This window comes from Coregonus clupeaformis, chromosome 29 (assembly GCF_020615455.1).
Source record: "Coregonus clupeaformis isolate EN_2021a chromosome 29, ASM2061545v1, whole genome shotgun sequence".
NCBI lineage: Eukaryota > Metazoa > Chordata > Actinopteri > Salmoniformes > Salmonidae > Coregonus > Coregonus clupeaformis.
In genome coordinates, this window is record NC_059220.1 from 51,306,068 (window position 1) to 51,333,128 (window position 27,061).

Sequence of the window (27,061 nt, forward strand, 5' to 3'; positions counted from 1 at the left end):
CACACACACACACACACACACACACACACACACACACACACACACACACACACACACACACACACACACACACACACACACACACACACACACACACACACACAGGCAAATGAAGACAGTCATCATTCAGAACACTGTTGAAACTCATCACATTTGTTTTATTTCACTTCAGCAAGCCCCTCCAACGCTCTATATTATCACATCAATAAACCTCAACACACTGAAACGGCAGAAATAATTTTGCATCCTGCTTGTCTGAGTCCTGATCATTCATGGAATGAATTAAATAAGCATCTTCATCATGTTTCACTGAAGTAAGAAATGCCAATGCTATTGTCAATGTCCAAAGAAAACCTAAAATCTATACCGTCCATTTTTGTCAATATTTATTTTTACATGATTTATTTTTACAATTGTAACACCCTTAATTTCTCCAAACAGAAACAAGATAGAGGGTGCGTTTGTACATTTACTATGGCTATTTACTCAGATTTTAGAGCACTCTCATCTGAGTGTGCCAGAGTGCAGAATAATTGACGAATTACACCCGTTGAATATGGCCGGTGTCAGTAAACGTCGGGAAAAAAACGTAACTAAATTGTTGCCAGCAGCACACTTACAGTCACCAACGCTCTGGATAACATGAAAACAGCCTAACCAGCTCTGCTAGGGCGAGTAAAATGGTCAGAGTGAGGTGTTCTCTCATTTGTGTCTGGAAGTAGCTAGCAAGCTAGCCAATATTAGCAAGTTAGCGTAGGTGCTTGACTGCCTTTGTGAGGTCAGAACGCTCGGATCAAACCTACTCCTCGGCCAGAGCGTCCAGTGTGAGCTCTGAATGCTCCAAGAGCGAAACACTCTGAATTTACAAATGCCCAGAGTGCACTCTGAATGCGCTCTGGCACTCCAGATTTTATTTATGAACACACCCAGAGTGATATAATATAATAATATATAATATAATATGCCATTTAGCAGACGCTTTTATCCAAAGCGACTTACAGTCATGCGTGCATACATTTTTGTGTATGGGTGGTCCCGGGGATCGAACCCACTACCCTGGCGTTACAAGCGCCGTGCTCTACCAGCTGAGCTACAGTGATGAAACTCTCAGTACATTCCCATTTGGGTTCTCTCCCTGCTTGAAAAGTTTCAGCCAAGTATCTCACTATTTACATGTTTTATGGCCAAATGTTAGTTTTTTAGGGGTGAAAGTAGTTTTTTCCACTGGCTGTATTTTGCCTTATACTGTCCTGAGCATTAATGTCCAAGAATTCAAACTAGGATAAGTTTCATCACTATATTTTGGATAAACATAGACATAATTGAATTTAATTGTTATATCATTCTAGGCACATGAGATTTTGACATGGCTGACTTATACAAAAACTAACTTTAAATAGCCTTGGTGTCATGTAGAGTGCCAAAGAAGTTGTAAACAGGTACAGTGGGGGAAAAAAAAGTATTTAGTCAGCCACCAATTGTGCAAGTTCTCCCACTTAAAAAGATGAGAGAGGCCTGTAATTTTCATCATAGGTACACGTCAACTATGACAGACAAAATGAGATTTTTTTTCTCCAGAAAATCACATTGTAGGATTTTTTATGAATTTATTTACAAATTATGGTGGAAAATAAGTATTTGGTCAATAACAAAAGTTTCTCAATACTTTGTTATATACCCTTAGTTGGCAATGACACAGGTCAAACGTTTTCTGTAAGTCTTCACAAGGTTTTCACACACTGTTGCTGGTATTTTGGCCCATTCCTCCATGCAGATCTCCTCTAAAGCAGTGATGTTTTGGGGCTGTCACTGGGCAACACGGACTTTCAACTCCCTCCAAAGATTTTCTATGGGGTTGAGATCTGGAGACTGGCTAGGCCATTCCAGAACCTTGAAATGCTTCTTACGAAGCCACTCCTTCGTTGGCCGGGCGGTGTGTTTGGGATCATTGTCATGCTGAAAGACCCAGCCACGTTTCATCTTCAATGCCCTTGCTGATGGAAGGAGGTTTTCACTCAAAATCTCACGATACATGGCCCAATTCATTATTTCCTTTACACAGATCAGTCGTCCTGGTCCCTTTGCAGAAAAACATCCCCAAAGCATGATGTTTCCACCCCCATGCTTCACAGTAGGTATGGTGTTCTTTGGATGCAACTCAGCATTCGTTGTCCTCCAAACACGACAAGTTGAGTTTTTACCAAAAAGTTATATTTTGGTTTCATCTGACCATATGACATTCTCCCAATCCTCTTCTGGATCATCCAAATGCACTCTAGCAAACTTCAGACGGGCCTGGACATGTACTGGCTTAAGCAGGGGGACACGTCTGGCACTGCAGGATTTGAGTCCCTGGCGGCGTAGTGTGTTACTGATGGTAGGCTTTGCTACTTTGGTCCCAGCTCTCTGCAGGTCATTCACTAGGTCCCCCTGTGTGGTTCTGGGATTTTTGCACACCGTTCTTGTGATCATTTTGACCCCACGGGGTGAGATCTTGCGTGGAGCCCCAGATCGAGGGAGATTATCAGTGGTCTTGTATGTCTTCCATTTCCTAATAATTGCTCCCACAGTTGATTTCTTCAAACCAAGCTGCTTACCTATTGCAGATTCAGTCTTCCCAGCCTGGTGCAGGTCTACAATTTTGTTTCTGGTGTCCTTTGACAGCTCTTTGGTCTTGGCCATAGTAGAGTTTGGAGTGTGACTGTTTGAGGTTGTGGACAGGTGTCTTTTATACTGATAACAAGTTCAAACAGGTGCCATTAATACAGGTAACTAGTGGAGGACAGAGGAGCCTCTTAAAGATGAAGTTACAGGTCTGTGAGAGCCAGAAATCTTGCTTGTTTGTAGGTGACCAAATACTTATTTTCCACCATAATTTGCAAATAAATTCATTAAAAATCCTACAATGTGATTTTCTGGAGAAAGAAAATCTCAATTTGTCTGTCATAGTTGACGTGTACCTATGATGAAAATTACAGACCTCTCTCATCTTTTTAAGTGGGAGAACTTGCACAATTGGTGGCTGACTAAATACTTTTTTTCCCCCACTGTATAATTTGGGCACCATCAGACTATTCAGATGTTTTGAGAGGAACCGAATGGCCATGCACAAACAGGGGTGTTACTGTAAATATTGGTCATGTACATAGACATAATTATATTTCTTGCAAAATCATTACATATGTCTATGATAATTCATAACATGAAGTTAGGTGAATTTATTTGGTCTATTTTTTAGGTGTTACATTTGACCTAAGCTAATGTAACGTCCAGACTTTTCGGATTCAAATCAAATATTGTGATCCGACCGTCTTATGTACAGACCTATAAATGATATGAATGATTAGGAGACAGATGTATGTTTTTTATTTTTTAAAATACTGGCATAGTTCAAGTGTTCTCTGAGCAATAGAGTAAAATACCAAACATTTTACAATTGCCCACAGTCTCCCCTACTCTGAAAATGTCATGACTAGGACCAAGAACATGTATTTCCAAATGTATTCTGAAGTTGCGTCTTTGTGTTTTTGTGAATGGGAATATGGCAGTTTTTCCAGTTCCGTTTTTTCCAGTTCAGATGGACGTGACTGGATTTAACACTGATTTAGTCACTAAATCCTGATTTGGGGGAACGATGGGAACGGCTTCTAGGGAACTGGGACAGTTTCAAGGTGTCGAGTGCCTCCACTTTCCACCACAATTTGTAGAATTTAGCCTGGCTAAAACTGATTTAGCTACAGTGAGGGAAAAAAGTATTTGATCCCCTGCTGATTTTGTACGTTTGCCCACTGATAAAGACATGATCAGTCTATAATTTTAATGGTATGTTTATTTGAACAGTGAGAGACAGAACAACAACAAAAAAATCCAGAAAAATGCATGTCAAAAATGTTATAAATTGATTTGCATTTTAATGAGCAAAATAAGTATTTGACCCCTCTGCAAAACATGACTTAGTACTTGGTGGCAAAACCCTTGTTGGCAATCACAGAGGTCAGACGTTTCTTGTAGTTGGCCACCAGGTTTGCACACATCTCAGGAGGGATTTTGTCCCACTCCTCTTTGCAGATCTTCTCCAAGTCATTAAGATTTCGAGCCTGACGTTTGGCAACTCAAACCTTCAGCTCCCTCCACAGATTTTCTATGGGATTAAGGTCTGGAGACTGGCTAGGCCACTCCAGGACCTTAATATGCTTCTTCTTGAGCCACTCCTTTGTTGCCTTGGCCGTGTGTTTTGGGTCATTGTCATGCTGGAATACCCATCCATGACCCATTTTCAATGCCCTGGCTGAGGGAAGGAGGTTCTCACCCAAGATTTGACAGTACATGGCCCCGTCCATCGTCCCTTTGATGTGGTGAACTTGTCCTGTCCCCTTAGCAGAAAAACACCCCCAAAGCATAATGTTTCCACCTCCATGTTTGATGGTGGGGATGGTGTTCTTGGGGTCATAGGCAGCATTCCTCCTCCTCCAAACACGGCGAGTTGAGTTGATGTGAAAGAGCTCAATTTTGGTCTCATCTGACCACAACACTTTCACCCAGTTCTCCTCTGAATCATTCAGATGTTCATTGGCAAACTTCAGACAGGCCTGTATATGTGCTTTCTTGAGCAGGGGGACCTTGCGGGCGCTGCAGGATTTCAGTCCTTCACGGCGTAGTGTGTTACCAATTGTTTTCTTGGTGACTATGGTCCCAGCTGCCTTGAGATCATTGACAAGATCCTCCTGTGTAGTTCTGGGCTGATTCCTCACCGTTCTCATGATCATTGCAACTCTACGAGGTGAGATCTTGCATGGAGCCCCAGGCCGAGGGAGATTGACAGTTATTTTGAGTTTCTTCCATTTGCGAATAATTGCACCAACTGTTGTCACCTTCTCACCAAGCTGCTTGGCGATGGTCTTGTAGCCCATTCCAGCCTTGTGTAGGTCTACAATCTTGTCCCTGACATCATTGGAGAGCTCTTTGGTCTTGGCCATGGTGGAGAGTTTGGAGATTGATTGATTGATTGCTTCTGTGGACAGGTGTCTTTTATACAGGTAACAAGCTGAGATTAAGAGCACTCCCTTTAAGAGTGTGCTTCTAATCTCAGCTCGTTACCTGTATAAAAGACACCTGGGAGCCAGAAATCTTTCTGATTGAGAGGGGGTCAAATACTTATTTCCCTCATTAAAATGCAAATCAATTTCTAACATTTTTGACATGTGTTTTTCTGGATTTTGTTGTTGTTATTCTGTCTCTCACTGTTCAAATAAACCTACCATTAAAATTATAGACTGATAATTTCTTTGTCAGTGGGCAAACGTACAAAATCAGCAGGGGATCAAATACTTTTTTCCCTCACTGTATGTTTCACTGTTGTGAAGTGAAACAATGGTGAGTGAGTGTTCAGTCAGGTTTAACCGGCCTTGAACTGACTAGGTGGTAAAGAAAGATATATAGCACAGCTGGTTTTTGCAGTTGCTTCAGTATAATTACATTTATGTGGATCAATCACAAAGTGCCAAGTGAAAGTCAAAGTAATTATGCTACTACAGTCCTGTTTTACATTGTCGCCCGTTTTGAATTTGAACAAAGTACAGCATGTATAGCCAGTGTGTTTCACCAAATTGAAGGAAAATTAATTAGAACTCTTGGTGTGCCTGTAATGGTTTAGGCCTGTTTGGGAGGTACCACTGTCAGCCAAATGGTTGTTGTGATAAAGCCGCCATCTTGGAGCCATAGGAAAATCATTTATATTAATTTTCTCCATTGAGATTTATGAAATCAATGATATGTAAAAATTTAGCAACAAATGTTGTTGCGATTACCATAATCTATCAAATAATGCTAATAACATGTATTTTTTTTGTAAATAATCACAATTTGTAATCCCTAAGCGAACATGGCCTGTTGTGGACCCAATGACATCATTGCTGACAACAGACATGGGCTGTGATTCAAACAAACACAGATAAACGACCAGAACTGCGAGTGACATTTACAGTAAAGGTGATTTCTGCTTGAGTCGATATTTGCTGAGTTTACAGTGAGCGCGATCTCCACAAACATCTGTGCAATTGCTTTTAAAAGTCTCTCGTTGTACCCAGGTCTGCGTTGGAATAAATCCCGGACTTGAGCTCTAAATTGTCATCCAGATACCTCCCCCACCTGTCAATACCAGCCCCAAACACAGACATGAATCTGAGGTAAGAGGGGCAAGGACTCTAAACTATCCGGTAGAAGTACATGGATTCTTAAGCTAGTTTTCTTGCCACCAAACAAGATAAAGAAGCTGTGAAGCCCCCAGGCCGAATGCATCATTTACAACCCAGGAACAGCAACCGCCTACAGACTTGTTGGTCGGTGCCTGACGTAAATCCAGCCCTACTTATTCCGTTATTCCGATAACCTATGGAGGTCATGCTCACACACACACACAGGCACACACACAGGCGGGAAGGAAGAGGGTGTGTAGTCAATGCTAGATTCAGGTCGTGTCTGAGGTCTGGCTTGCCTACTACTCACTTAAACTGCAGACTGTGTACTAATCGTACTACATACTGTTTAGAACGTACAAGTAAAAACGAATGCAGTAAGCAACAAATAACGAGAAATGGTTGGAGACTACAAAGTTATGTGTAAGAGTCTCTCTGTTTAGTCTCTTCCTCCGCCACCATTTTTCGTTAGCCTGGTGGTTGGGCCTGACTCTGATAGTTTTTGCTTGCCCGTGGACGATTGACAATTCTCCTTAACCCAGTAGGCTACAGAAATGGCCAGTCCTACACACACACACACCCACACACTACACGCACACCCTCTCACACACATACGAACACCCTCTAACTCTCTCACACTCACACGCACACTTGCATTTGTTTTACTATCCTTGTGGGGACAAACTGGCACATGCACAGATAGGGATCTACCTGTGCCTGAGCACCTGCCCCTTTGCCCTCCCACATTTTCTTTATACCGTTTTTGTTGTTGTTCTGAACCCACTGCCCCCAAGTCGTAATGACGACGTCAAGTTCACCACCCTCCCAGTCTGCCCAGTATGTTGATTGCACTCGCCCGGTATCCAAACATGCATGGCTTGAAATGCTGTCACCGGTCGAGTGTGTGTAGCAAGCTTAGTTACCTAGTTTAAATATCAACAGTACTGCCACAACAGCATAACTGTTACGGATACAGGTATCCTGTGTTTTTTTTGGTGTTTTTCCTCTCCTTCTGCCCTAATCACAGGTGTCCTGTATGTTCCTGATTGGTGGTCGTTGGGGTCTGCTGATTGCTGAGGTGGACCAATCAGTGGACATTCCTCTGCATTGCACCACCTGTTTCTGGTTTTTCAATCACACATCCCATTGTTTAAAAGCCGGTCAGTTGTGTTTGTGTAGAGAAGACTATTTCCGTATGTGAGTATGGATACTGTGGTGTCCTGTGTTTTGTGTACTCACTCATTTGCTGGTTACTCTGTTTGGTAACTTTGTTGTGTGTTTCTGGGAAAAGGGGAATTTAAGCAAGTTGCCCTTGGGCATACATTACCTGTAGGAAGAAAACTGTCTAAAAACACTAGTTAGACCTGAGCGGACCACCCACTGTATTTTTGAATGATTAGCAGTAGCTTAGTGGTTCTTGAGGCAGGCAAGATCAGTTTAGTTTTTTTTTACACTATTGTTTCATTTCTTGGGTCCTGCTCAGCCCTTTTTCCCAAACCTTTACCGTGTGTTCAAAAATAAACATTTTATGTTTGACGGTAGTTTATGGTTGTCGTGTAGTTTTTGTTCTCACTGTTCCATGTCACGATTCTAATTTGCATGAATTATGTTACGGGTCTCTTGTCCATCCACCCTAGACGTTTAAAGCCACGGGGTTTGTAACAATAACATTTGATTAACATTTGATAACACTTGATTTACATCATCATCAATATTCGGTCTGGTTGGTTGATAGCCTACGCGCAGCAGCACTTCATCATTTATTTCCTCATAGAATCATAGCCGCAGTAAGGGTGCTGGAGGTGCTGCACTACCCCTGATTAATTGAAATAAATTTGGCAAAGTTATAGAATTACTGCTGTCTGTTCAGAAATAAATGAAATAATTCAGAATAGCCTACTACACCATGAGTAGGCCTATAATTTAGCCACAAAGGATCATTAGATTATTTAAAGAAATAGCCTAGGAGTGGATTGTGTGGAGCCCAATAACAAGGCATAGCCTACAGTCGGGAATGCGCTGCAAATCTGTCAGTGAACAGCATGCAGACAAAACAGTTGCGAGAAAATACAGGTTGGAAAGCAAATGGCTCCTGCTGAAAAGAGAAGACTAATCTGTCTGCTTCTGTAGGTTACCGTAATATTTTTATCAACTTCCAAATAGGTCTATTGAGCGAACATTGTTTTACAATGTAAAACAAGAGAGAGGTAGGCTTTTGACACGAACGCATCGCCGGCGGGTGAGCTGTGCATCATTGAGTCAGTGAAACTGGAAAGCTTTTTTAGGACTATAATTTCCTCCTTATATTGTACAATATGTGTGTCTCCACACACCTAGGCTATTGATGGATTCAAGACAAGGTCATTTTTATTGATCTCAGATTCTCAGTTTGTCAGTGTCAAAGTCGCCTGTCATTTCAATTGTTTGTGTGTTAGATTATGCCAAAGTCTTCAGTCATGTATGCAGGGAAACTGCAGGGAAACTTAAATCCGTTCTACCTAATTTCTACCAGCATGTTAAATGTGCAACCAGAGGGAAAAAAACTCTAGACCACCTTTACTCCACACACAGAGACGCATACAAAGCTCTCCCTCGCCCTCCATTTGGCAAATCTGACCATAACTCTATCCTCCTGATTCCTGCTTATAAGCAAAAACTGAAGCAGGAAGCACCAGTGATTCGGTTAATAAAAAAGTGGTCAGATGACGCAGATGCTAAGCTACAGGACTGTTTTGCTAGCACAGACTGGAACATGTTCCGGGATTCTTCAGACAGCATTGAGGAGTACACCACATCAGTCACTGGCTTCATCAATAAGTGCATCGATGATGTCGTCCCCCACAGTGACCGTACGTACATACCCCAACCAGAAGCCATGGATTACAGGAAACATCCGCACTGAGCTAAAGGGTAGAGCTGCCGCTTTCAAGGAACGGGACTCTAACCCGGACGCTTATAAGAAATCCCGCTATGACCTCCGACGAACCATCAAACAGGCAAAGAGTCAATACAGGTCTAAGATTGAATCATACTACACTGGCTCTGACGCTCGTCGGATGTGGCAGGGCTTGAAAACTATTACAGACTACAAAGGGAAGCACAGCCGCGAGCTGCCCAGTGACACAAGCCTACCAGACGAGCTAAACCACTTCTATGCTCGCTTCGAGGCAAGCAACACTGAAGCATGCATGAGAGCACCAGCTGTTCCGGACGACTATGTGATCACGCTCTCCGTAGCCGATGTGAGTAAGACTTTTAAGCAGGTCAACATTCACAAGGCCGCAGGGCCAGACGGATTACCAGGACGTGTACTCCGAGCATGTGCTGACCAACTGGCAAGTGTCTTCACTGACATTTTCAACATGTCCCTGACTGAGTCTGTAATACCAACATGTTTCAAGCAGACCACCATAGTCCCCGTGCCCAAGAACTCTAAGATAACCTGCCTAAATGACTACCGACCCGTAGCACTGACGTCTGTAGCCATGAAGTGCTTTGAAAGACTGGTCATGGCTCACATCAACAGCATAATCCCAGAAACCCTAGACCCACTCCAATTTGCATACCGCCCCAACAGATCCACAGATGATGCAATCTCTATCGCACTCCACACTGCCCTTTCCCACCTGGACAAGAGGAACACCTACGTGAGAATGCTATTCATTGACTACAGCTCAGCATTCAACACCATAGTGCCCTCTAAGCTCATCACTAAGCTAAGGATCCTGGGACTAAACACCTCCCTCTGCAACTGGATCCTGGACTTCCTGACGGGCCGCCCCCAAGTGGTAAGGGTAGGTAACAACACATCTGCCACACTGATCCTCAACACAGGGGCCCCTCAGGGGTGCGTGCTCAGTCCCCTCCTGTACTCTCTGTTCACCCATGACTGCATGGCCAGGCACGACTCCAACACCATCATTAAGTTTGCCGACGACACAACAGTGGTAGGCCTGATCACCGACAACGATGAGACAGCCTATAGGGAGGAGGTCAGAGATCTGGCCGTGTGGTGCCAGGACAACAACCTCTCCCTCAACGTGACCAAGACAAAGGAGATGATTGTGGACTACAGGAAAAAAAAAGAGGACTGAGCACGCCCCCCATTCTCATCGACGGGGCTGTAGTGGAACAGGTTGAGAGCTTCAAGTTCCTTGGTGTCCACATCACCAACGAACTATCATGGTCCAAACACACCAAGACAGTCGTGAAGAGGGCACGACAAAGCCTATTCCCCCTCAGGAGACTAAAAAGATTTGGCATGGGTCCTCAGATCCTCAAAAAATTCTACAGCTGCACCATCGAGAGCATCCTTACTGGTTGCATCACCGCCTGGTATGGCAACTGCTTGGCCTCTGACCGCAAGGCACTACAGAGGGTAGTGCGTACGACCCAGTACATCACTGGGGCAAAGCTCCCTGCCATCCAGGACCTCTATACCAGGCGGTGTCAGAGGAAGGCCCTCAAAATTGTCAAAGACTCCATCCACCCTAGTCATAGACTGTTCTCTCTGCTACCGCACGGCAAGCGGTACCGGAGTGCCAAGTCTAGGTCCAAAAGACTTCTCAACAGCTTCTACCCCCAAGCCATAAGACTCCTGAACAGCTAATCATGGCTACCCGGACTATTTGCACTGCCCCCCACCCCATCCTTTTTACGCTGCTGCTACTCTGTTAAGTATTTATGCATAGTCACTTTAACTCTACCCACATGTACATATTACCTCAACTACCTCAACTAGCCGGTGCCCCCGCACATTGACTCTGCAACGGTACCCCCCTCTATATATAGCCTCCCTACTGTCACTTTATTTTACTGTATATATAGCCTCCCTACTGTCACTTTATTTTACTTCTGCTCTTTTTTTCTCAACACTTTTTTTGTTGTTGTTTTATTCTTACTTTTTTTGTTTAAAATAAATGCACTGTTGGTTAAGGGCTGTAAGTAAGCATTTCACTGTAATGTCTGCACCTGTTATATTCGGCGCATGTGACCAATAAAATTTGATTTGATTTGATTTGTAAAATGACGTAGAATTGCATGAAATGCGTTTATAAAAGGCCACATTTTTCCCAGACCTAGGCTACTAAAAATGGTCCACGTGTGATTTCTGTAAGCTCTTCTACTCTACTGCTCTATGCCAATATGCAAATGTGCTAATATGCATGCAATGCTTTATTGTAAAAAAATGTTTTATAATATCTCATTGGTTCAGTCACCCCCCTCTTGCGCTTACTTTTTGTTCTGGCACCTCCCGATTTTACAAATGAAGCACTGAACACCGGTAGTCTAGACTCTAGTTTACCACCACGTACTAAAATATTCACACTAAGCCAGCCAGCCATATATCATGACTTATTTATAAGTCTATTTATATAAGTTATTATTTAAGAGCATTGAAGATGAATTACAATCAGTAAAAAATCTATTGAGCTAGCTAACTAGCAAATTTACAACAATCATCAATGTCAATGATCAGCTGATAGTCTCTTTTCCAAATGTCAATCATGTCATTAGGAGACAATGTAACTAGCTTGCTTACAATTTGTGATGAGTGTTGTGGCAGAAATAAATAGGCCTATGCAACAACAAGAAAAATATTCGCTAGAGACAGTATGTTATGAATTTCGAGATATAAAATTCAAGGGCGGGGATGCTCTTTTTTCATTTTGAGCACCTGTTCTGTGAAAGGTCTGTGCAAGGCCCTGGGGACCAAACAATTGATTCCAATAAAAAATCCTACTTTCCCTAACCCTTAACCTAACCTTAACCCTAACCTTAACCCCTAACATTAACCCTAAACCTAATTCTAACTCGTAAATGTAGCCCTAAATCTAACCCCTAACCCTAATTCTAACCCTAATTGTAACCCTAAACCTAACCCTAACCGTAACCTCCATAACTCTCCCTGCAGAACCCTAGACCTGGCACTGAATCCTGACCTGGGCGAACAGCCCACACCTTAACCCTTTCCCTAATCTGGGTCTGTGTCCCTATCCCCCACACCCCATCTCTGCCCTCCACCCTCAAACCTTTCCCAGACCCCCTGTCCCCATCCCCCCAACAGAGACAGAACTCCAGAATATACCCCTCATCAGCACCTTCTCAGACACAAACAAACTCCTTCACTCCAGACTCAAAGCCGCATTCACCCACAGACAACATACATTCCCCCCACTCCAGGACTTCAAACCTACACTACATGACAAGTATGTGGACACCTGCTCGTCAAACATAACCTGGCGGGGTGTCTGGGAGTCCTCCCTCAGAATTCTTTGAGCATCTAAAGTTCATTTCCTGCATTTCTACACAATCTAATATGACTCTTTTGGGGTCATTTTGGGGACACTTATTGTAAATAAGAATAGAATATGTTCAGGGCCTAAAATGAACACCTGCCAAATGCGGGTAGATTTTGCCATTGGCGGGTAAGATGTCTATTTCACTAGCCACGTTAGCGGGTGGTCAGGGCTCCACAGTGTGAGCATTTCACTCGTGTTTGTGAATAAAAATAGTCAAGTATGATTATATTTAAAGTAAAAAATCAACGCTTGCAGTAGCTGTTTCAAACTATTTCTGCCATTCTGTTTCATAGCTGGTAAATTAATCGCACAAAGTCAAAAACTATGAATGCTATATAGCCTATCCCACCTCGTGCTAAAACACCACCTGGCTGGGGGCTGTGTGCACGCGAAGATCTGAGTGAAAGATAAAACAAATTTAAGAGCTGCGCACAGGCATAAAAGTTGGTCTAATTTACTTGAAACAAAAGTCTACTGAAGTGAGACTTTGTCCTTGTGTTTCTTGACTATTTACATTGTTCTGTTCACAAGCTAGGTTGTTTTTCAATGTTTAAGTTTCAACTGCTAGGGAAGAGAAGACAACACTGCTACTAGTCAGACTCAATCTCACAGGCACAAACATGAGGATTCACGTTACCATGGTAACCTCCCGTCCTTAAAGGGGCAGGTGAAAATGTTTGTTTCATCTGTGATATTTTGGTTAAAAGACTCAGGTCACAAAAAACAATATACCACATTACTTCTTACTAGTAATACATGTATTGTTTTAGAAACATTACAAAGCATGCTCATCCATTTTTGGGTGTTTTGTTGAAAATTTGTTTTGGCTGGTAAAGAATCTGAGTGGCTGGTAGATTTTTAAATCTACCTGCCACAGTGGCTGGTGGGTCAAAATAAGTATTTTAGGCCCAGAATATGTTTCTAAATAAGAATTTGTTCTTAACTGACTTGCCTGGTTAAATAAATGAATGTGGACGCTACCATGATTATGGATAATCCTGAATGAATTGTGAATAATGATGAATAAGAAAGTTATAGACGCACAAATATCATACCCCCCCAAAAATGCTAACCTCCCATGTTATTGTGATGGTGAGAGGTTAGCATGTCTTCGGGGTATGATTTTTGTGCGTCTAACTTTCTCACTCATCATTATTCACAATTAATTCAGGATTATCCGTAATCATGGTAGCATCCACATTAATGTAGAAGTGTTTATTCTTATTTACAATAAAAGGGACTCCAAAATGACACAATACTTTATTTACCATTCATTTCTATTGGGCACAAAATAATCTGAAACACAACTAAAACAAACAGCAAATGCATCCAACAAATGTGTAGTCACAAGCTTGATGAAGTCATTGCATGCAATGAATGTGGGACCGAATACTTAACTTTTTACTACTTTAAGTGAATTTGTCCTAATAGTTTTGCCCCCCTAAAATGGGGAGGGGGGGGGGGACTATGTACAAAAAGTGCTGTCATTTCTAAACGGTTCCCCCGATATGGATGAAAATACCCTCAAATGAAAGCTGACAGTCTGTACTTTAACTTCATAGTCTGTTTGATTTTAAGTATAGAGCCAAAAAAAATGATTTACTGTCCCAATAACTACGGAGTGCACTGTAATTCATATAATAGGCCTAATAGTACTGTAGAGCTCTTTTTACTTTTACACAATATAGCTGGATCACCCCGTCCTGCCCCTAGGGTCCACCGCCCTGCAGCACCCCAACCAGGTAGAAACCATTAGCCTAGCCACCCAAACAAAAAGAAAAGTTGATACATGTGCATCAGGTATACTTATCTGGATGAGTCAACTCATTTGAATGATATTATTTAATGTGATTTAATAAGTTATTAACAAAGTGTGCTCCATTTGAGGTAGAAATCGAAAATAAACTGTCATGAGCCTCTCACTCCACCGGGTTACCACCTTAATTTTCTTCCACTCTGCTCACCACTCTCTCTACTCAGCCTAACTAGCTCCACCTGTCCCTGCTCTGCTCGGCTCTAATTACTCTGCCAGCTGCGCTGCATTACCCACTAACCTCTCCCAGTATTTATAGCCCTGTCTTTCAGCTCTCCTTTGTCAGATCGTCTGCAAAGCTCACACCCGGAACCTGTTTGCTCGCGCTTCTGGCTCACCCTGGTTTTGTGACCCCGGACCTGCCTGGTTTTTGGATACTCTTCTGCCTCAGGAGATCCAGGCCTGCTTCTGCCATTACGACTCCTGACTACTCTTCAATCCCGGTAACTCTGACCAGCCTTCTGCCTTGCTACTACGTATTTTGGATTTCCCTTGAACTGTACTGCTGCCTGGTTTCATTCCGCCCCGTTGTGTCTGTGTTTCCTCCCCCCCCCAGGACTTCTGGACCACCAACCACCGGCGTCATCGGACGCATCGCTGCCACTGGGGGAGGCACAGACCCAGCACATCGGACGGGATAACCCCTGGAGCCTTCACTCACTCCCTACATCCCTTTCCCCTTAAGTTTAAATAAACTTTCTGGTGTGACGCAATTGTGGTCCTCTTGTCGTCTGTCTGAACCGTGACAGTACGATCTGACCATCATGGACTCAGCGCACACTTCCCCCGACATGGAAACCGAAGAGCCTGAGCAACCCACCGCCATGCTACGCCTGGAACACACTGAGAGAGAGCTAGGCCGCATGAGCGGCGTCATCTCCTCTCTGCTTCAGGTCGGCCACCAACAGCATCAGCAGTTCCAGCAGCACCAGCAGCAGTCCCAGCAGCAGCAACAACAACTCGCCATGATCATTCAACTCCTCACCAACCTGACCCCAGCCAGTCTGCCCACCAGCCCTGCCCCCGAGTTACCTGCCCCGGTCATTGCAGCCGCTGCTCCGGAACCCAAGATTGGAAACCCCGAGCGGTTCAACGGCGATTCAACCCAGGTCCGGCCATTCCTGACTAGCTGCCGACTTCAGTTCTCCTTGCAGCCAAGGACCTTCGCCACGGAGGGGCTAGAGTTGGGTATGCCATCACTCACCTGACGGGCCGAGCTCGACTCTGGGGAACAGCAGAGTTCGAACGTCAAACCCCCGCATGTGCAACCTTCGACCTGTTTGCTGAGGAGATGCTGAAGGTGTTTGACCTGGATTCACCAACCGCAGAGGCGTCTCGTGAACTGTTCAGTATTCGACAAGGCAGACGTACAGTCGCAGACCATTCCATCGACTTCCGAACCCTGGCTAGACGAAGTTCTTGGAACACACCATCGTTGGTGGACGCGTTCTTCCATAGTTTGGCTGACTATATCAAGGACGAGTTGGTCTCCCATGAACTGCCTTCCACTCTTGATGAAGCCATCGCACTGACTGTCAGGATCGACAGAAGGATACAGACCCGTCGTCGTGAGAGGGGGCGCCAAGGTCCACCTACTACCGGCATTCGGAGAGATCCGACTGGGCTCCTGTCATCTACTGCCACTCACCCAGTTCAGCTTGATCAGTCTGAGCCTATGGAGATTGGGCGAGCCTCTCTCACTCCTGCAGAGCGCCAGCGACGCTTCACCTCAAACCTCTGCCTCTATTGTGGAGGTGATGGACATCGTGTGGTAACCTGCCCTTTAAAGGGCCGAAGCTCACCGGGCATAGGGGGAGTCCGGTTGAGTTCAATGACCATCCAGTCCTCCGACCGCAAACCCCTGCTGCAAGTTCACCTCCGCCTCTCTGACTCAACTCACACCCTGGCTGCTCTGGTGGATTCTGGCGCCGAAGCCAACATAATGGACATCAAGCTGGCACGCCAACTGGGACTGGAGAACCTCCGTTTGACACCTCCTATTCCTGCCCGGGCACTGGACGGACACTTACTCGGATCGGTCACTCATGTCACGGCCCCGGTCTCGATGGGTCTGTCCGGAAACCATCAAGAAACTATCCAGTTTCACCTGCTCCCCTCTCCAGGCCAACCCCTCATCCTGGGTTACCCATGGCTCCGCCCGGCACAACCCTCAGCTCGACTGGGTGACCGGGGTGATCAGGGAGTGGGGAGAGGACTGCCACCGAACCTGCCTGCTTGCCGCCGCACTACCCCCCTCGGCCAGTACCTACTAACTCCGCTCCTGACCCCTCCAAGGACCCTGTGTCGATTCTGCCAAGTCCCTGCATCGTTGCAGCTCTGACCTGGGCTGTTGAGGAACAGGTGCTGGAGGCTCTCCGTAACCAGCCAGGTCCCAGCACTTGCCCAGCTGACCGCCTTTTTGTCCCCGAAGACCTGAGGTCCCAGGTCGTTCAGTGGGGACATGACTCCCCGCCTAGCTTGTCACCCTGGCTCCACCCGCACTTACAACCTGCTCGCCCAGAGGTTCTGGTGGCCCTCTCTGAGGAAGGATGTACGGGAATTCGTCCAAGCCTGCCCCATCTGCAACCAACACAAGTCGTCCTGCCAGCCCCCAGCCGGATTGCTGCAGCCCCTGCCTGTGCCCAGGAGTCCGCTGGTCCCTGCTGCGCCTTGTCCTCCTCCTCCACGGCTCGTCGATGGTGGTCTGGTTTACACCGTCCGCCGCCTGCTTCGGTCCAGACGGAGGGGTAGGGGTCTCCAGTACCTCATTGACTGGGAGGGCTATGGACCTGAGGAAAGGACCTGGGTGCCAGCTAGTCGGATTGTGGATAGGACTCTCATCACCGCTTTCCACCAACGGCATCCTGATCAACCTGCAATCCGTAGGGGCCGCCCCAGAGGGGTCTCTAACCGTCCTGCCCGCTCGGCTTCCTGTCCTGTGCCTGATCCGGTCTCGGGACCTGTCCCATCTCCCGACCACGGCCCTCCGGCTTCCTCCGAGGATGAGGACGTTCACTCGGACCGTTCGGAGGAGTTCTAGCCCTCCTCCGGCTCCCCTCCTCCCGCCCGGCGTGGTGTTGCTCTTGGGACTTCTGGGGCCGTCCCTTGGGGGGGGTTCTGTCATGAGCCTCTCACTCCACCGGGTTACCACCTTAATTTTCTTCCACTCTGCTCACCACTCTCTCTACTCAGCCTAACTAGCTCCACCTGTCCCTGCTCTGCTCGGCTCTAATTACTCTGCCAGCTGCGCTGCATTACCCACTAACCTCTCCCAGTATTTATAGCCCTGTCTTTCAGCTCTCCTTTGTCAGATCGTCTGCAAAGCTCACACCCCGGAACCTGTTTGCTCGCGCTTCTGGCTCACCCTGGTTTTGTGACCCCGGACCTGCCTGGTTTTTGGATACTCTTCTGCCTCAGGAGATCCAGGCCTGCTTCTGCCATTACGACTCCTGACTACTCTTCAATCCCGGTAACTCTGACCAGCCTTCTGCCTTGCTACTACGTATTTTGGATTTCCCTTGAACTGTACTGCTGCCTGGTTTCATTCCGCCCCGTTGTGTCTGTGTTTCCTCCCCCCCCCAGGACTTCTGGACCACCAACCACCGGCGTCATCGGACGCATCGCTGCCACTGGGGGGAGGCACAGACCCAGCACATCGGACGGGATAACCCCTGGAGCCTTCACTCACTCCCTACATCCCTTTCCCCTTAAGTTTAAATAAACTTTCTGGTGTGACGCAATTGTGGTCCTCTTGTCGTCTGTCTGAACCGTGACATAAACTTTATTACAAGAAACAAAATATTTAATCATTTACTACAGGAAATAGGTTGACTGCTATAGACGGATTGGCTGACAACGTCACAAAAACAATGCACATACTTCAATGGGGCAGAAGTCTGTGTGTTGTTGTGGTTCTGGATGGCCAGATAGCTAGCAACAATGACAAGAAGCTGCCATGTAGGGAATCGTAGGTGGCTCGGTTCAGCTAGTTTTACCTTGTTCTCTATACTATGTCTTGTTTTGAAATATTTTGACTGATGTCACATCTACACTAATATGACAAGAATCCGCTAGCTAGCTAATTTACACTGTAACAATGTAATTGAGCAACAACAATTGCTCATTGTGAAAATGACAGCACAATAAGAAAGATAATTCCTAACCTCTCTGCCAATAAGAGCTAGTTTTAAGTTTTCCCCTCCCCACTCAGACCACTCCCAGACAGTCCTAGCTAAATTATTGCTTGAGAAATTGCTCTTTGCTAAAAAGCGCATTGTTTCTTTTGACCATTTTAATTGAAAACAATCACAGTAATGTACTTAACAGACCTGGGATAACTATAGTTTTAACTATTCTTTGTGGAAAGTAACTATTTTTTGGAGGGAACAAATAGTTACTTTGGAGGTGACTACAACTATTTGATTACAAATCCCAAAAAATGATTACTTTTTTAAACTACTTGAATACAGATCTCAGAAAGTGACTACTTTTCAGAAACTATTTGATTGACTGCCTTCAACTAATGGCAGGGTTCTATCTGGAACTGCATGTTGAAGATATACATATAATGAATAGACACACACAATCTCCTATACCAGGACTCTCCAACCCTGTTCCTGGAGAGCTACCGTCCTGTAGGTTTTCACTCCAACCCTAATCTAGCACACCTGATTCTAATAATTAGCTGGTTGATAGGCTTCACCAGGTTAGTTACAACTGGGGTTGGAGCGAAAACCAACAGGAGGGTAGCGCTCCAGGAATAGGGTTGGAGACCCCTGTCCTATACTATTCTGATCTGTCTGACAGTCCTATTTTATCTACACAATACATTTCTAGCTGAACATTCTGTAAATGTCCATTCTCCTGAATGTCCATTGCCCAAGGTGTCCATAATAAAGTCAAACCAATTAACCTATTTTATACAGATAAGTATAAATAAATGCCACTGAAAAGGTCGAAAGATGCAATACATTTTATGATACCTGAAAATACTGCAGAGAAATTCAAAGCCATTTGCAAACAGCAAGTTGGATGCTTAGCGAAAACAACTTTGAACCTCTTTGTCCATCTCAGGGTACAAGTTTTTGTTTCAAACACACACTATACCATCTTTAAAGGGAAAGTTTACTCAGAATACAAACTAACATGATTTTCCATCTACCTTGGCTATTGTTGACTCAAGGATATTTAGATTTCGTTCGACACTTAATAGCCATATTTTGTTACTGTTAGCATTCTCAGTAACACTTAACAATCTTGTGCCTGTGTAATAAAACTGTAATTACTTTTGGAGCAACATTTTATTAGCATGTTGTTACATAATACTTTGGTCATTGCATTTTAATTGCATGGCAATGAGCTGAGAGTTTTTGTAACTACTGTACACAAGGAATAGTGACTGGTCCTTATTCCACTTAAATAAATAAAAAAATATATATATTATGTAATTATAAAGCAATTTCCAATGTCCTATTTAACAACAATGTATAAGAACTTGATGTCAAGTGTTATTGTATTACCTTATGTATCACTCATTATGAAAAAGTGGTCTACTCTAATGTTGAGGTGATTCCATGTCCCGCAAGATTTTAATTCTAGGCTATATTAAGATTAATATCACCCGGTCTCCTCTTCCTCTGTCCTTGGTGTTGCAATTTTTGGGGGGCATACTCACTTTCTCTCAAATGAGACCACACACGCGTGAAATGAGCTCATCGATGGAGAGTCAGAGAGAGAGCTCTGTCGTTTCCCCCATAGAAACGATGAGTCAGCAGTGAGAGACGGGTTGCATCTGAAATGGCAGCCTATCCCCGTAGAGGGGACTACTTTTGACCAGAGCATATGCACTATATACTGTAGTAAACAGGGTGCCATTTCAGATACAGCTACTGTCTGAGTGCACACCTCATTGTAGAGTTGAGTTTCACACTAGGTGTGGAGATTGTATTCAGCAGATTGATACAGAGAGAAAGAGTGACGAGCTAAAAAGAGGCGGAGACGAGTGGAAAAGAAGGGAATCTAAAAAAGCAGAGCAAGAGACAGGACACTGAAAATGAGTGAGGAGGACTGAAAGGAAGACAGGTTAGCTAGAGAAAGAGCAAAGAAAGTCTGAGAAAAAGAGAGAAAACGAGATGGAACAGTAAAAAAGGGAGGCGAGAGAAAATGTTGAAGAAAAGAGCAATGATGACAGAGAGGGGGCATTGGCCGAAGAGAGGGGGAGTGGTGCGAAAGAGGTGGGGAAAGAGCGATAAGGAGAGATGTAGGAGGAGGGCGAGAAAATACATTGACGTTTCCCAGGGATCATTGAGCATGTCGAGGAGGGAGGAGAGCCTCGTCAGAGTGACACACACACCGAGCAGATGTTAAAGCGCTCCTCAGGGTCGCCTATCAGAAGGCCAAGACATAAATGAAAGTCCACTTATTCATCTCCTGGGCGAATATTTCAAGGGCCCGAAAGAAGGGTGATCCCGAAATCAGAGTCCAGCTTTTCTTAACACCCAAAATATGTTAGCCATTGTTATTTAAACACCATCATGTGAATGCTTAGTATACAATCTCCTGGTGAAGATCCAGTCAGTTTTGGAAATCTATACCCTGAAGACCCCTCAAAATCACTATTACCAACAAATGATCAACACTCATTGAATAAACTTAGATGATGTTTGAGGTTCATCAGCATGTTTGTATGCTGTAGTGGCTAGGTGACCTGTGTTTGAGGTCTCTTGTTATTGCATAATTTAACGGACACAGCTCTTATTTTATAGATGCATCCCTGTTTCTCGTATAAAATAGCCCCTCACAGTAACATAAGGTCTGTCCGACCGACATTAACCGAGTCGATGCATATCGAATCAGGCATGTCGACGAAGTAAAATGACAGCAAGAGAGCGTGTTAGCATGAAGCTGTGGCTAACAAGTCTTGATTGAACTTTTAAATTGATTAGCTTTGTGATGACAATGAAGGGAACATCATAAACACCATCTTGTTGCTTGGAGAAGTAATGCAATTACTCTGAGATTCCCAGAGTACAAGAACACAGCCACCAGATAGTTTTTTTTTTGTCTTGTCACATCGCTGCAACTTCCGTACGGACTCGGGAGAGGCGAAGGTTGAAAGCCGCGCCTCCTCCGAAACACAACCCAGCTGAGCCGCACTGCTTCTTGATACAATGCCCGCTTAACCCGGATGCCAGCCGCACCAATGTGTCGGTGTAAACACCGTACACCTGGCGACCGTGTCAGCGTGCATTGCGCCCAGCCCGCCACAGAAGTCGCTAGTGCGACAAGAATGTACCTGCCGGCCAAATTGTGCGCCGGCTGCGACAGAGCCTGGACTCGAACCAGGATCTCTAGTGCCAAAGCTAGCACTGCGCTGCAGTGCCTTAAACCACTGTGCCACTCGGGAGGCTGATAGGTATTTATTTTGTCTGCGGTGGCACAATTGGCTCAAGATAAGTCTCGAAGATACACCAACGAAACAAAATACATGATTACCTTGATTATACCCCTTGAAAACGTCAGTCATTGTTGCGTGCTGTGTAAAATGTATCCAGTCCAAGTTCTCTAAAAGGAGCTAATTCCAGCTCTGTACTATCCACAGTGTTCATGTATGCAGTAAGAGGTTGGAAGAATCTAAGGTGGAAAATGTCAACTCGGTGAAACGAGCTACATTGACATTCTCTGGAGGCAAATTGGAGCGTTTTGCACTTCAAAACTGCCCGTCCTGCTCCATTTAATCCATAAATGAGACCTACCGATACAGATGTGGGTATGGATGAACCCGGTAGGTGGCACACTTACTGTGCCTTTTCACAATATGTGTGGAGTGAGTGTAAATAGTCTGCCTGGGTAACTGTGTGGGTGTGTGTGTTAGTGTGCGTGTTAGTGTGCGTGTCAGGAGAGGAGAATGGAGAGAGGAGAGAGTGTCTTTATGTGTGGGAGTGGAAAACATTGTTCTAGCTTGAGATTCAGAGATACAAATGTATCATCTTCCCTCTCAGACTGCCTTTTCTGTATATTACAAATACAGCGCCCATGCCTGAGAAACTCACAACTATACGACAGCAGATGGACACTTACAGTCAGTTGGAGTAGGAAGGTCTGACAATGTTCTTGAGTTTCCATTGGACAAGGTGGTTGTTTTGATGTTCTGATTGGTTGGTTTCAATGGCAGTTTAGTGGTGCCGGTTACCGTAGGAGGAAATTCACCATTGGCTGAGGAGAGAAACAGACAAATAACAACTTAGTGACATTCTTTGCAAGCCATACCTTTGCACAGCTCTCTTAAATTCCAAACAGTTGGAGATAAGCAGGGTTGTCTTCATTAGGGACCACAAACAGAAGAAAACAAACTGAGACAGATGGGGACGACCTGGACTTGTCCAATAAGAAACGCTCATTTTCATTTTCCATTGTTAAACATTTTAAACATTTGTAGTTTTGTGCCCCAATGAACATGGCGCAGGTTTAAGCTTGGGGAATACTTGGCTGGATAACCCCTATCTGAAGTTGCATGGTGTTGGTTGGTCCAGTAGGGGGCACTCTTACCTCAAGACCAATAGAGTTGGATATACTGGTGGTTGTGGGAAAGGTTGGAGGGGCTTAAATCCAACTCCTTCCCATCTTCCTCCATCCCTAGGTGGGTAAGTACATTGGATCCAGGGCTTTCATACCACCAGCTCAACTCAATAAAGCATATGGACAGAACAACCACCTCAACCTACCCCAAGGCCTAAAATCATAAAGCTCACAAGTGCCTTGATCTTTTCCCCCTCAATTTCTAACCTAGAAATACATCTCCCAGGTAAAAGGGGTGTTAATTAGGTATTGCTACTCTGGATATGAAGTACTAGACTTTTCCGAGGCTGTGCATTGGGCCTGTGAGGAGGGCTCTGATGATATGGGACTGCATACTGGACTTATGGTTAAAACCCACACAGACCAGGGTGCAGTGGGAAAGAGGATAACACTCTTTCCAATAATCAGCTGCAAGAGCCAGGTGTAAATCCCAGTCTCTGATTGGTCTGTTCCCCAATCAGCAGCAGAGAAACTGGCCAAGGCAAGGTAGAAATAGAAAATCTGATTGTAAGAGGTTTGACGTTCCTCAAGAAATGATACGATGAAACAACCGTACAAAAAAATTATGATTGTTGAATCACTATCAAAATGCTGATATAGTCATTGCTATTTCATGGTATTGTTACTAGCAGTGGAAATCAATGTGGTTAATAGTGTCTAAAACCATTCTAAACCATTGAAATTCTCCATTTAAAAAAGTTGGAAGAATAGTTCTGAAGAACACAATTTCAGTGTTGGGTGTGCAACAGCATCTGACTATTGTCGGAGTCCTTGTCATATCCATGTGAGATCCATTCAAATGTTAATAGCCAAGTTATATCATACCTGCCTCTGTCACTCACTCGTGAACATACTCTTTGAGCAACTGTGACATTTTGGGGAGGTGACATGTTAAATAACGATTTTTAAGCCTTGAGACATGGATTGTGTATGTGTGCCATTCAGAGGGTGAATGGGCAGGACAAAATTTGAACAGGGTATGGTAATAGGTGCCAAGCGTACCGGGTGAAAATGCAACGCGCTGTTGTATCAAGAACGGACATCTAGCAAACTTTCTCTCTCTCTCTCTCTCTCTCTCTCTCAATTTAAGGGCTTTATTGGCATGGGAAACGTGTGTTAACATTGCCAAAGCAAGTGAAGTAGATAGTAAAAAAAAGTGAAATAAACAATAAATATTAACAGTAAACATTACACTCAGAAGTTTCAAAAGAATAAAGACATTTCAAATGTCATATTATGTATATATACAGTGTTGTAACAATGTGCAACAATGTCTCTCTCTCTCTCTCTCTCTCTCTCTCTCTCTCTCTCTCTCTCTCTCTCTCTCTCTCTCTCTCTCTCTCTCTCTCTCTCTCTCTCTCTCTCTCTCTCTCTCTCTCTCTCTCTCTCTCTCCTGAAAGAACAGCACCTTTCTACTCCAGATACATCATCTATTCATCTCTGGAAAATGCATCGAGGACTCTGTTTGGGACTAGCTCATCTGAATATCAAGTCGAGAGCCGACTGCATGTTTCTTAATTATGATGACAGGCCACGAGTTCCCCACGTCATATCGACTTGCTGGCTCGCCAAAAAGACAGATAATCCCCTTTTCCTCCACGCATCGTTCAACAGGCTACCTTTCATCTTTGTCTCTTTAATCATCTCCTAAAAAACACACCCCCCTCGGTTCCCTCCACCTGGCTCCTCTGCCACCACTACCTCCGCGGGCTGAACTGCTCTCGTTCATCACAATATGGCAGGGGGCTCCCGCCACGGCTGTGTGCGGTACGTACCGCTTCGAGTACATGCCTTTCGGTCTTAGCCATGCACTGTAGAATTTTACTCAAGACCCAAACTCCGATGGAAAAAATGGGACAGACATTTTGTTTGTCAGGTCAACAGAAACAGTTCCTATGTTGTCGATATTACTAACAAGATTCTTTTAAATATAGATTTTATGCTTAATTATTGGCCAAGTTTTTTTAGGCTTGGTCATTAAGATATGCAGCAGCCATGACTGAAGCCAAACAAAGTTGTCTTGGGGGGGTGGCTTAATGTGGGTGTCTCTTGTGTTTCTGTGTTTGCACGTGGCAAGCGTTTGTACATTCACTCTGCCAAAACAGTACACAGTTAGTCACTCAATCTTTTAGATAACTTGAAACAGCCTAACTAGGTCTTGTGTCTTGACAAGGCTACCTAGTGCTAGCCAACTTCTTTTGCAAATTAGCTTCAGCCGGGTTGTGTGGGACTGTGGCAAAGTTGGTTTGACATTGGATAGCCTATCTATGGGGCTAATTAGAGACCGTCAACAAATTACACAATGTAAATGGGACAATATTTTTATGTTGCACATCTTTTAGTTGTCTCATTAAATGCTTTCAATATTTGTATATGAATATCTAGAATTTATTAGCAGTTTGAGATTTTTAAGATATTGAAATTTGGAGCTATTGACCTTTTAAAATACATTACATGGCCAAAAGTATGTGGACACCATCTCATTCCAAAATCATAGACATTAACATGGAGTTGGTTCCCCCTTTGCTGCTACTCTTCTGGCCTCCACTCTTCTGGGAAGGCTTTCCAATAGATGTTGGAACATTGCTGCAGGGACTTGCTTCCATTCATCCACAAGAGCATTAGTGAGGTCGGGCACTGATGTTGGGCGATTAGGCCTGGCTCGCAGTCGGCGTTCCAATTCATCCCAAAGGTGTTTCATGGGGTTGAGGTCAGGGCTCTGTGCAGGCCAGTCAAGTTCTTCCACACCGATCTCAACAAACCATTTCTGTATGGACCTCGCTTTGTGCACAAGGGTATTGTCATTCTGAAACAGGAAAGGGCCTTCCCCAAACTGTTGCCACAAAGTTGGAAGCACAGAATCGTCTAGAATGTCATTGTAAGCTGTAGTGTTAAGATTTCCCTTCACTGGAACTAAGGGACCTAGCCCGAACCATGAAAAACAGCCCCAGAACATTATTCCTCTTCCACCAAACTTTACAGTTGCCACTATCCATTCGGTCAGGTAGCGTTCTCCTGGCATCCGCCAAAATCAGATTCGTCCTTCGGACTGCCAGATGGTGAAGAGTGAATCATTACTCCAGAGAACGCTTTTACACTGCTCCAGAATCCACTAGCTTTACACCACTCCAGCCGACGCTTGGCATTGCGCATGGCGATCATAGGCTTGTGTGCGGCTGCTCGGCCATGGAAACCCATTTCAGGAAGCTCCCGAACAGTTCTTGTGCTGATGTTGCTTCCAGAGGCAGTTTGGAACTCGGTAGTTAGTGTTGCAACTGAGGACAGACGATATCTATGCGCAACGCGCTTCAGCACTCGGCGGTCCCGTTATGTGAACTTGTGTGGCCTACCACTTCGCGGCTGAGCCATTGTTGCTCCTAGAGGTTTCCACTTCACGATAACAGAACTTACAGTTGACCGGGGCAGCTCTAGCAGGGCAGAAATTTGATGAACTGACTTGTTGGAAAGGTGGCATCCTTTGACGGTGCCACGTTGAAAGTCACTGAGCTCTTCAGTGAGGCCATTCTACTTCCAATTTTTGTCTATGGAGATTGCATGACTGTGTCAAGAACGGGTGTGGCTGAAATAGCCAAATCCACTAATTTGAAGTGGTGTCCACATATGTTTTGTATATATAGTGTCTTGTCCCATGTACATTGTGTAATTTACTGATGGTTCCTAACTAGCCCTATAGGGTTATCAAATGTCAAACCAAATTGATCATGCGCTCCAAATTGATGATTACTTGGGTGCTGCTAGCCGTGAGCTGTAAATGTAATATCCCGATGCTTTGATATGGGCCCAGATGATAATCACTCTAATGGGTGGTGGTCTACATATAAAAAAACTCACTCCAACTTTGACTGAGAGGCAGAACTCATGTAATCCCAGCTCCAGGGTGGAGAAATCTCTACCTGCAGTAGAAATTGTTCAGCTCAAATCAATAGCTAATCCCCCTACTCAGTAATCCTCAAATCAATTTAATCTCCCAACTCTCGACTGCTTTGGAGTCAAAATGTGGATGAATACAACGTTTTTTTATATAAATAGTTACAATAGATTCATTGTACCTAATGGGCTGTGTATTATGTTTTCTGGGAATGGAAACTGAGACGCTACAACTATAGCTCTTGATTCTGTTAGGTTCTAAACAAACAGAGTAAAAACTCAAACGA

General features: G+C 44.5%; 1 protein-coding gene across 1 annotated transcript in view; it reads right to left on the reverse strand.

The window, feature by feature from the left end:
- The window catches only part of ros1 (c-ros oncogene 1, receptor tyrosine kinase), a 102,748-nt gene that overhangs the window by 64,164 nt on the left and 11,523 nt on the right, over positions 1-27,061 (reverse strand). Inside the window, exon 2 of the mRNA XM_045209227.1 lies at positions 22,389-22,523. Coding sequence (XP_045065162.1) covers positions 22,389-22,523 — 135 coding nt within the window. The remainder of the gene's footprint in view (positions 1-22,388; positions 22,524-27,061) is intronic.